Genomic DNA, 12531 nt, shown 5'->3' on the forward strand with positions numbered 1-12531 from the left:
GTAGAGTTGAAACGGGTGGCCTGAATCAGCAAGGAGTAGTAAGGACTTAGTGTCGTTTAAGTCTCTTAATTAACATGCACGACTAAATTAATACACCGATAACGAAATTCGTATTTATAATCTAGTAGTGACATGCCACTGATGTTTTTAAAATGTAGGTATCAGGATAGAAGTTTGCAATGACCAATAAGAAACTGATTGTTTTAGTGGTTTGACTGTAAATATAACAACTTCCCTTTTCTTTCTTTCTCTCTTGTATTGTCTCCTTATCAAAGGAAAAAGTAGATTTAATTGCTGTTTAAACTTCCATAGAAATAAAGTTTTATAGATATTTTTGACAAATGGCGATCTATAGGGCAGATGATGTTAAGGTCATCTGTTGCTTTTGCCAACTGTTAACGAACAGGGTGTCACATGGCCATCACAACGACCCCAACTAAAGTCAGGTGGACTCAGGGGCCCCCTAACCCCAAAATTCACTCAGATTCGAGCCCAGGATCCCAGGTTTAGAAGCTAAGCGCTTATCCACTCAACCACCCTGCCCTAACATTTTTCTACTGAAAACATATTACCTCATTTTAACTGTGTTAAGTTTTTTCGTTTGTTTTAATATCTAAGATTTTTAAAAGATCGTTTCAAGAAGTTCTTTTTCTTGGTTATTATTGAAATCTGCGCTCTATTAACATTCCATTTATATTAAATGTCTTCGTTTTTAACCATTTACTTACTTATAATTGATAACGCTTTATTAAATAAAAATAATATAGTTTGCACAAATAAAAAAAAATCTTTAATAACCTGAAAAGAATTTTAAAGCAAGCAATATATAAAAAATCAAATTCCTTTTAAAAAATAGACAAAAAAAAAAAAAAACTTTTCAAAGGGAAAGAACTCCACACTTACAACCGTATCTCTTAATAATGTAGAAGTTATTTCCTTTATTTGATATCAAACAGAATAGATAAATTACCGCTAATTCATGTACTGCGAGGTGAAATAAATAAATGTTTAAAATTTTAACTTGTTCCGAAAATGTATTTAATTATCTAAGGAGACGAAACCCTGAATATTTAGCCACAACTGTTAGGGCTGAAAAAATTAAATTTCCTTGTTGGTATCAAAGAAGTTAATAAATTACCATTAATTAATTGATTAATGGGTTGATTTTTTTTTATTTATTCATGACCCAAATGACCCATACCTGCCAATGAATAATTGTGCAATTTTTTTACTTGATCGAGTATGGTTGTGGGAGAAATAACATGATCAAACTTTTTACCAGACGAACGGAGAGAGTGAATATATGTTTTCTAATAAAAAAGGCAGTTCTCTTTATTTAATTATTAAATTCAGAAGAACAAAAGCTATATTATAAAAAACTCTTACCAAAAACTTGTACAACCAAGTTACTTAGTGCAGATAATGTGGGAAATTTTGTATTCTGTGCCACGCAAGTGACATTATAGGCGCCCGGAGATTCCGGGACGAGATTTATACTAGCGATGTAGTCCTGCCCGTCGAAATGGACGGGATCCACCGTCAGCCCTGATGTGCTGGGGGAAACATAGGCGCTGATGGACACGTCTGGCCGGACTTGACTGAAAAGGACTTTGCAAAGCATTTTCACGGAGAGGGGTGCATTTGAGAATCTGAGAATAGGACTGGTCAGTGCTTCTAGTGTCACCTTGTCCGGTCCATCTGGGAAAAAAAAATAGTGATGAAGAACCGATTAGCAACAAAATAATATTTTTCGTACATACATTTCTATATTCAGAGACGTCACCAGGATTTGGTGTCACCCGGTGCTGCTAGCTCGCGTATTTACACAGCAAATACCCTCTACCATTGCAGTTACGATAAACGAAGTCAACGATACACAATAGTAACAACATTTTAACGTTTTAAAAAGCGGTGGTCAAGCTCATGAAAATTAATCTCTACGAAAAGCAAGACACGCTATCTTAATTTTTTGTATTGACAAACTCGTTTTAAAGAACGCACGCATGATAAGAGTCTAGTTTAATAGAGAGAAACAATAAGAATCAGAAACGAAAAGCAGAGCAATCCAAAGTGTCATAGAGATTTATTTTTTCAGCATTTAGATAATAGAAGTATCATTACTAATGATTCTCTGCATTGAAAGATTTAATTTTTCCCCACACTGTTAAGAACTCCTGAAGTGCCAACTTGCTTTGAAAATGGCATAGAAAAGAGCAACTGGTAACTTCCGAATGAGACTTAGGCCACGGGGTACACATTTAAAACGGAAAGAGAATCAGCTGCCGAGCACAGACATTACTTTGAAATGAGAACCTAAACCTACCACTGGCAGACAACGGTTAGGTTGCAAAATATGTAGATCACGGCTAGGACTGTATACCTACGTAAAATACTACACTGCTTCTTAATCTTCGGACGCAAGGACAAGGTTTATTATAGACTATTATAGAGGCAGCTGAGAACCAAATAGAACTTCGGAACGCAAGAACAAGCTTTATTATAGAGGCAGCTGAGAACCAAATAGAACTTCGGGACGCAAGAACAAGCTTTATTATAGAGGCAGCTGAGAACCAGATAGAACTTCGAGACGCAAGAACAAGCTTTATTATAGAGGCAGCTGAGAACCAGATAGAACTTCGAGACGCAAGAACAAGCTTTATTATAGAGGCAGCTGAGAACCAAATAGAACTTCGAGACGCAAGAACGAGCTTTATTATAGAAGCAGCTGAGAACCAAATAGAACTTCGAGACGCAAGAACAAGCTTTATTATAGAGGCAGCTGAGAACCAAATAGAACTTCGAGACGCAAGAACGAGCTTTATTATAGAAGCAGCTGAGAACCAAATAGAACTTCGAGACGCAAGAACAAGCTTTATTATAGAGGCAGCTGAGAACCAAATAGAACTTCGAGACGCAGGACGTGTAGGTAAATAGGAAAGAAGAACAATAAACAAATTGAAACACACAAACCTTATATTAAGCAGAGTTTTGTTTTTTAATTAGTTAGGATCAGTCATATAATTAAATTTATAATAGATCTAAACTAACAATAATAAATCTGTGCGACTAGAAATATTTTTTACCAATAGTTTTTGTTTAGCGCTATTTCATGCTTTTAGCTTTCTCAAAACGCTATGGTCCTATCACATGTCTGGACCAGTTCGGAAAGGGATGGAGGATAAAGAAGGGGGTATCTCTGAATGTTAATGTAATCGCTTTTTAAATGAAAAAAAAAAGTTGAAAGACCTGAATTAAAACTGTGAGAAAAAGCGTGTGCAAACTTTTAACCGGACAGACAGACTATAAGCTTTGCAAAAAGGAAAATAGGAGCAATAGACCGTACAACGTAGCGTTCTTTTATAATGATAATACGTTTTTAAAGAAACAAACTTATACATGGTTAAGATTTGAAGATAATAACTAAGAACGTAAACAGTACTCACATGCAAACTTGGGCTCGTAAAAAACTGAATTTTTTGGTTGAAATACCGAAGAATTTGAACTGCAGGTAAATTTAGGGTTAATATCTAGAGGAAGACATGAAAAAAAAAATAATACAGCTTGGGAATTTCTACAATGCATAATTTTATTGTATGTTTCCAGTGTTTCATAAAACAAACATTAAAACTAAGACATCCCAAAAAAGCATTTCACTGTTTCAGTAATATACGAAACCTCGTTTACGCTCTGATGTTACGTAACTAGACTTGCGTCTACAAAATCTGCTAGACAGGCTTTAGAGTGGAACCCCCAGGGAACAAGGCGTAGAGCAGGGGTTCTCAACCTGTGGGACACGACCCCCAGGGGTCGCCTAAGACCATCAAAAATAAGGATTGTTATTGTCTATTCTTCTATTGCTGTATGTGTGTGTATGGGGGGGGCGCGGCAGAGTGGGATATTGTAAAAGGGGTCACCGAGCTTAAAAGGTTGAGAACCGCTGACGTAGAGGAAGACCAAAAAGATCGTGACGACGCAGTGTACTAGATTAAGCCGAGAGGACAGGAAAGAGCTGGGAAGCCATTAAAAAAACTAGCAAGAGACCGTGGAGAGTGGCGTGTTTTTACTGAGGCCCTATGTTCCACGAGGAAAGATGATGATGATGATGAATCACCATACAATACCATCATCACAACAGCTCAAACGGCCAAATTTTACTATCACCGTTGGGTAAGCTTAATGAAATTAATAATACCACTAAATAAAATTTCAGTATAAGTATCGTACTACCTGTAGGATCGAAAAAAATCTCCAGCCGACGGGAATTGTTAACACTTGCAAAAGTGGGATACCTCAGCGCAGATGATGAAAGCCAGTAGGCATTACCAGGAGGTAGGCCAGGTCTACGGAGCTTGCAAGTGCAGTAAACAGGCGAGCCAGGCATAATATAATCTTGTGGACAGTCTCCATCTAACTCGGAGTCTGGATATTCTAGAAGAAAAACATGAAGATCTATTGTCCATTCTTGAATAAAATTGAAGGGAGTCTATGAGTCAAACCGGTGGATCAAGTTATTAGATATTTGTTTACGCTTAGATTTTTAAAAAATCATTAAAATTCATTAAAAGAGAGAAAATGTACAAAAATATTATCATGTTTAGTACTTGGAAGGATTACTGAGCCATGATCCTCTCGCCTCTCTTATCGCTTATCTAACGCACTGTGCAACAATGTATTGAGAGGCTTAAACCAATCAAAGGGAGGTCAAATTTAAATCCCATTATAGAATGGAAAATTGATATTTGACTCGAGATGAGTAATTTACTGAGTGATTTACTGATTGATTTACTGAGTGATTTACTGAGTGATTTACTGAGTGATTTACTGATTGATTTACTGAGTGATTTACTGAGTGATTTACTGGTTATCAAAAGGTAAAACAAAGTCGTGGTGGCTGAGTAGTAAAGCGCTTAGCTTCAGAAAAGAGAGGTCCCTGGCTCGAATCTCTATAAACGCTGGGATTTTTTAGTTCGTTTTTTTTTTTTAGAAAGCCCTGGGTAGGTAAAGTTAAGTAAAGTTCCCCTTTCAGACCTTGTGTACAGATGATGTAAAGGTCATCTTCTATGGCCTATGGTTAACATAGGTGTCATGTGGCCTGCACAAACACCAACTGCCTTTACTTTTCCCCAACTAATGTCAGGTACCCATAGGCGCTGGATAGATTCAGAGGTGCCAAAGATCCCGAAATTCAAAATCCCAGTCTTCTACAGTATTCGATCCCGGGACCCCCGGTTTGAAAGCCAAGAGCTCAGCCATCACGCCTCCAAACTCTAAAGTGTAACTTACATTAGTTTCACTGGCCACATGTTAACCGTTGGCCATAGAAACTAATGACCTTTACATCATCTGTCCCATAGATCTCTGGGTCTGAATGGGAAACTACTTTTAAATGCTAGAACAAAAAAAGTTGTTGTTTTTTTCCAAAAGTCCAAAAAAAGAATAAGACCAGATGTCACAAGAGCGGGCTGAGCATGCTTCAGGAGTAGGTAAGATGCGTGAGATAAGAGCAATGATAAACTCAAATAGACCCCCAATGAAGCCCTTCTCATCGTTGTGGAAAAAAATATGAAGTAGTCCATGACACAAGGTATACTCTCAACAAAGTACAGCATCAGGAAAAAGAAAGTGGGGCAGTCAAAAGAAACGATTGGAACACAGGACTGAACTTTGAATGGAACTAGATGACAAGTCAACACTCTAGATGGCAAAAAGGAGAAATTCCTCAATACTGTATAGAGACGAAAGTTGAGCTGGTTTAAGTCATATTGTAAAACGTGACTCACAGTCAAAAGTACATGGTACAGTGGTGGGAGAAAGAAAAAAGGATGGTCCAAAGAAAAGCTGGCTGGACAATGTAAAAGAATGGACCGGCCTCTCTCTTGATATTCTACTAAGAACAGCAGATGACTGGTAAAAGTGGAGGGCTTTGGTTACACGAACTGTCACAATACCCCTACGACGAAAGTCAAACGACAGATGATGAGTTGACTGATCACTTGTGGTAATCATAAAGCTCCAGGAGAAGATTTGTCACGTGACAGTGAAGGTTATAAAAAAAAATGAAACTTACGTAAAGTCAGTGACACATTGCCACTGTATGTTTCATTGGTGTTCACTAGCGCTTTCATCCCCACTCTTAACACCAATGTGATAGCCTCGTTCCATTGATTCAGATCATATTCAAACGTACACTGCATGCCGGATTCCTGTGAGTTACCCAGCCAGTAAGGATACTTATAAAAGATCTGAGGATTACCTAAAGGTCCCATGTCTGTCTAAGGAGAAAACAAACAAACAACATTAACACATTTTTTTTCATGAGTGTAGTCTTTAATTAAACATAGCCAGTATCTGTATTTTTACAAGGCTTATAACAACTCACTTAGTCTGTGTGCCTGTCTGTCTGGTCATAATTTTGTACACGCTAATTCTCCGACACCCAATCTCGGATCAAGCTTAAATTTTGCACAATTATTTCTTTTACCTGACAACACAAGAATCAATGTTTAAAAAAATGAACAATTAGTTAATTAGATATTGGTAATAAATTACTTTATTTCGCATCTCAAACAAGGTAATGAATGAGTAGAAAAGCTAAGTTGTATCAGTTGTGTCAGTACATGTAAGTGGTGTTAAAGTTTATTATTTCAACGGAACTGTGAGAATGTATGTCAAATATTGCTGTATCATAAATTATTGCATTAATGTTTTGAAGGAGATCATTCGAGGAAAGAACAATTGAAAATAAATGTTTCTCGCAGTGTATTCTAATCGTTTTATAATTCCCCGGCTAGGGATTCCGTTTGAGTCATTCTATATACACAAAGGAAAAATAAGCATTGTATTGTTAACACAATCATTTACATAAAGTCATCACAAAGCTAGGCTAAACAAACATCAGTAATCACCACAAGGTTTATAAAGATTTAGATCGAAAAGTTTTCTAGAAATTAAAAATATGGACAGTACACAAAATGATGTACACTCTTTCACTCCACAAATCTTTAGCGGCAATGTACCATTTAAATATAGACATTCAGGTCCTTGTTTTGATACTTACCAGGTTATACAAGGCACAAATACCTTGAGGGTATATCTGAGCTGTTTGACAAGTTATTGAAACAGCCGTGTTGGAAGAGACAAACTGAGGTGGATCACAGGTCGGCTGTTCTGGGTTCGCTGATCGAGTAAAAAAAACATAAACAAATATTAGAAATCTCAATCGTTGCACACTCAAAGTTTTATGTCATTCATTTGACATCATTCTCTCACTGTCTCTGAATGCTGTGGTAATAAAATAATAATTAAAAAATATTGGGGGCGTTAAGCGCTCGGCTGGGGTGCTGGGTTCGAATCTCGATGAAGGCTTGGAATTAATTTTTTTTTGTATTTTTAAGGCGCCCCTGAGGTCCACCCAATTCTAATTTATACATGACTTACGTTGGGGAAAGTAAAGGTGGTTGGTCATTGTGCTGCCCACGTGACACCCTGCTCGTTGACCGTTGGCAAAAGAAACAGATGACCTTAACATCACCTCAGAATGTCTGAAAAGGGGAACTTTACTTTTTCTTTCACTATTACTGCTACCACTACTATCGATTACAATAATTTAAAATGTATTATCCGTGAAGAAATTCGTCTTGACATATTTTTTAAAAGAGCAAATAACTAGTATGATTGCTCAAAATTCTACGTTCACGCAAGAGTTTCTTTTAACAGTTACGCGTTAAGTTTACATGACAAAGTGGGATGCGGGTGGTGGCTGCGTTGCCAAGGAAGCAAAAGAATACTTATATAAACTTTGATTATAGATATAATTTCGGTGAAATGTTTTTTGAATATAAAAACAACATGTTAGGGTTGCATTTAGATTAAAAGTTTAAATTATTATATTTTTATGGCCTGCTTGCTAAAAAAGAACATTGTTAGTAAAATTCCAGTAAAGAATTAATGTGCCTACACAGAAGCTGTTGTCAATTCCATATCTCTTTAAATATACAAACCTTTACGAACAAAACATATATTCTAATTTGAAAACCATTCTATGGTAAATGTATAACATTATACAACGAGTAGATAACTAAATAGACATAGACATAGACATATAGATATAAGTCTAGGATTATATGAAACATTCATGTTGTCAACTAAGAAAAAAAAGTGAAAAAATCTGTCAAAAATTCAATCAAAATATCAGTCAAAATATGTCAAAAAATCAGTCAAAAATTCAGTCAAAATATCAGTCAAAAAATCAGTTAAAAGTTCAGTCAAAGTATCAGACAAAATATCAGTCAAAAAATCAGCCGAAATATCAGTCAAAATACCAGTCAAAATCAGTCAAAAAATCAGTCAAAAAATCAGTCAAAATATCAGTAAAAAATCAGTCAAAATTCCAAGTGTCAATTTACACAAATTATCATAAGCATTTTTAGAAGCACAGTTTATCAACATTTTTGTTGAGCCTACATTATGTTCGTTAAATTGAAGTATTTTTAAAATTATTTTTTGAAACATAAATCTAAATTCTGAATGATTCAATAACCTATCACTAATTCACCCACTTGCTATGAACGAAAAAAATACAAACATTTGACCCGTTACTACTTTCCGTGTGCCTAGGTCCCAGCGGTTCTCAACCTTTTAAGCATGGCGACCCCTCTTTACAACCTCCCACTCTGCCGCGACCCCTCCCCCCCGACACACACATACAGCAATAGAAGAGTAGACAATAACAATTCATATTTTCGATGGTCGCGACCCACAGGTTGAAAACCCCTGGGCCTAGGACAACTAAATACCTTTCAGCGATCGAAACCGCAACAGTTGCATTTACTAGAAACGAATCTTTATTCGCAATTATTTTTGTAAAGCCGACTTGCCAAAAAGTACAAGATTAAACATTCATCCGTTTTAAAGCAATTTAAACTGTTTTTAGTGTACTTAAGATTTCTTGCTTTTGTAGTCAATTAACTTTTCCCCTTTCAGACCTCGTGATCTATGGGGCAGATGAAGTAAAGGTCATCTGTTTCTGTAACCCACAGTTAGCGAGGGTGTCATGTGGCCAGCACAACGACTAACCGCCTTTACTTTTCCCAACTAATGTCAGGTACCCATTACTCCGAGAGTCTCAGAGGCACCCTAAAAATCCCGATATTAAAAATTACAGTCTTCACCAGGATTCGAACTAAAGACCCGGTTTGGAAGCCAAGCGCTTTACCACTCAGCCACCGCGCCTCCTTCTTTTCTAGACATTGTATAGAATACTTTTTGGCATATGAATCCGACATTGACTTAATACTTATAGCAACTTACTCTGGCTATTTGTCTTTCCGGTAAAAAGTTTGAACATGTTTTTTCCCATTCTCGAATCAAGTTGAAACTTTGCACAATTCAGCATGACAAAGCATAAATTAAAAAAAAAAAAAAAAAAAAGCAATTAGTTACGTAATGGTTGGTGATTCATTATTTTGTTTGATATCAAATGAGGGGGAATAAACTCTACTTAATTAGAGATGTGGATGTATATATGGATTTAATTACCTTATTACGTTTTTTCTCACTCTTCTCATTCTTGGATTCAATAATTAAAATTTTGCATAATTATTCATAGTCGATGACAATACACGAATAAATCCAAAAAATTAACCAATTAGTTACTCATTTACTACTAATTAATTAATTTTGTTTCACACAGCACAAAGGGAGATAAACCCTGTCGTTTTTTTTTAGGTAAATGGCAATAATTAGCGGTTCTTTACTTTAGATAAGCTTTGCATTTAAAAAAAATATCTGTTTTTTTTTCTTTTACTTGTGTCATCATCAATCCCCCCGCCCCCACTTTCCTTGATTTATCATAGACCATTACCGTATACTTGAAACTTGCAAGGTTGACTTTGTCCCCCATCCCAGGTACATTGCCATTGTGACATGTTTCTGTTCAAAGACAGAATGGTTAGGTTACACGACGGCCAGCCAGTGGAGAGGTAGCCATCTACGGTAACCTTTACATTTCCATTGGCGAAGCATGTGATGACCTCGTGGTATTGGTTGACGCTCAACACTTGCCAGGTGATAGACTGCAGAACTGTAGTGTTGACAGGACAGGTCAGTGTGTACCCTTTCTTTTCTGGCACTTCTCCGCACTCCAGACCTATGGAAATATATTATATTATTAGACAATGTGTTCAGTAACTTGTATTATTATAATCGGTGTTAGTTCGTAGATGGCAGATGACCATCCCAAGCCCGGGTGAGAAAGGAGGAGGGTTTGGCGTGGGGCTTGCAACCCCACCCTGTAAAACCACAATTCCTGCAGAAACCGCAAACTTGACTTAAGGTTTATTCCTTGTCATAACTTGTGATGTTGACCAGCCCATCTTTCCAGGCGGACTTTCGTTCAAGTCCGTATTGCATGTGTAGTATGGTCGATAACATGAATCAATCGATATCTATTGTTATGACACGACTAGGACTTTGACGCGAAAAGTTAATTGTTTCATAAAAGGGAAATTTTTGAATTATGAGACTGTGACGTGACCATAGACATAAATAAATATAGACTGGAAAAAGGAAAAAACTTCATGGAACTTGAAAACATGTATATCTTTTGTTGTCGGATTTCCGAATTTTGAAAAGTTTCATTATCTTCAGTCTTAGAGATTTGTGACAAGTCAAAAACTCGCTGTCAGAGTCACTCAAATTTATCACAGCATCAATTATTATTTTTCATTATTTATTTATTTTATTTTAATTATTTCCCCATCCTACCTCCAATTTCTTCACCCGCACCACCTTTTCCGCTCCAGGCTAGACTTAGTCGACCACATGGGAGATAGCTAGGCCACGTCTTTCGAGTTATCTTCCCTTGACCGGGGCAAAGATACGCACAGACTTTGATCTTATCGGCAGGATGTTTGACAGCCGCAGTGGACACCACCTTGTGTGGAATGCAAGTCACTCCTCCCCCCCCCTTTCTCCTACGTCTCTCTTTGATCTAGGAGATTACTCGAGTCAAAGTGCCTCTCGACGCTCCCATCTTAAGTCTAATTCACCCACGTGTATGATAATTCTTAGCCTAGGGCATTTCCTGTGCCCGCCCACATTTTCCAGGCATATATAAAGTAGGTCCAAATCAAATCAGACCCTCTTATTTCTCATTGTCGTTGAGCGATCGAGTCTGGACTATTTCATACATTCTTTCTCCTAGAGGAATACCTGGTGGTAAGCCGAACTTAATCACAAGTTCCATCTTAATTACTTTTGTGCTATTTCCATTGGATATCATCATGTGTATTTTGCTTAGTTCATTTATATTTAATTAGTGCATTGTGTATTTCTCACTGGCGTTAGTAGAAAACATAAACATGTGCTATGCATATATTTTAGTATTGCATTAATCTATTAATGCTACGTTGCTCAATTGATCATTGATGCAACCACGTATATATTTGTACACCTTATTTTATTTCCTTTATCTCGGTTGGTCGCCTTGATGATTTTACTATCGCACTAATACTGCGCTTAGAAAGGAGATATGAGTTATCTCCCCTGTATTGAATTATCTCCCCTTTACTCATTTTACTCTAATGAGAGTTGCGCCGCTTGAACGGACACACCATTCAAGCGCGCTCCATTGTTCTCGACCCACGGTCATATGTAAACAATCATCTGGGTCGCTGACCACCGCCCAATTCAACCCCCCCCCCCACCTTTTCTTTCTCTATCCACCTGTGTTGTTCATTTGAGATTATTATTTCCCCTTCTATGTACATTTTATGTTATTATTTCCCCTTTTATGTACATTTTGATATTGCTACTATCATCCATCTATTTTCCAAATCCCATTTGTCATCACCTCCCCCTTTGTGCTCAATAGCAATTTTACCAATCTGACGAATGCACTTCAGTCGAGGGCATCGATAAGATGCATAAGAGACATGTCCTAACTTGTCTTTATTTATCCGCAGCCTCCCTCAGGTGTCTGCCTATTGCCTATTTGCCTACTTATTTATTGGATCAACGATCTATTTACCAGCCTATTTATTTGCTATCGAGAATCACCTCCTATTTGTGTGCTTAGTGCTATTCAGCACTGCACGTACCTACTGAGATCTACTCAACTCTACTACTTGGCGCTATCGGCATTGCCCGCCTATTCGACAGCCCACCTGTCAAGCTATTAGGTGCGACGTCCCTATAGATTCAGATCTGTGTGAGACGTCATAGCTACGCCAAGCCTCTGCATCTCACTGGACATATCCTGTCAACTACGCTGCCCACGGCAGATCAGCTCTGCCCGCAGTAACCTTGTGCCCACGGTAGCCGGCCACCCGCCCTACTGTGCCCACTACAGATATTAGGTTTTGGGGATTGAGACTCCACAAGAACTATATCACCGGCGTCCCTCTATCCGCTAGAGCGCCACCTCCAGCTGCAGAACCTCAAGCCAGGACACAGCCAGCTGCGACATCAACAGGAATACCAGCTAAGTCAGAGGACAAAGTGACATACTCTCTTATTAGGTGCAAGAGTGAT

General features: G+C 37.6%; 1 protein-coding gene across 2 annotated transcripts in view; it reads right to left on the reverse strand.

Moving 5' to 3' along the window:
• LOC106057544 (uncharacterized) overlaps positions 1 to 12531 on the reverse strand; it is a 31247-nt gene that overhangs the window by 15172 nt on the left and 3544 nt on the right. For both annotated transcript variants that reach the window (XM_013214784.2, XM_056033078.1), the window contains exons 2-7: positions 9863 to 10147; positions 7058 to 7176; positions 6068 to 6272; positions 4228 to 4428; positions 3444 to 3527; positions 1387 to 1698 (exon numbers count right to left, since the gene is read on the reverse strand). In XM_013214784.2, coding sequence (XP_013070238.2) covers positions 1387 to 1698; positions 3444 to 3527; positions 4228 to 4428; positions 6068 to 6272; positions 7058 to 7176; positions 9863 to 10147 — 1206 coding nt within the window. The remainder of the gene's footprint in view (positions 1 to 1386; positions 1699 to 3443; positions 3528 to 4227; positions 4429 to 6067; positions 6273 to 7057; positions 7177 to 9862; positions 10148 to 12531) is intronic.

The sequence above is a fragment of the Biomphalaria glabrata genome, chromosome 6 (genome assembly GCF_947242115.1).
Source record: "Biomphalaria glabrata chromosome 6, xgBioGlab47.1, whole genome shotgun sequence".
Taxonomy (NCBI): Eukaryota; Metazoa; Mollusca; class Gastropoda; family Planorbidae; genus Biomphalaria; species Biomphalaria glabrata.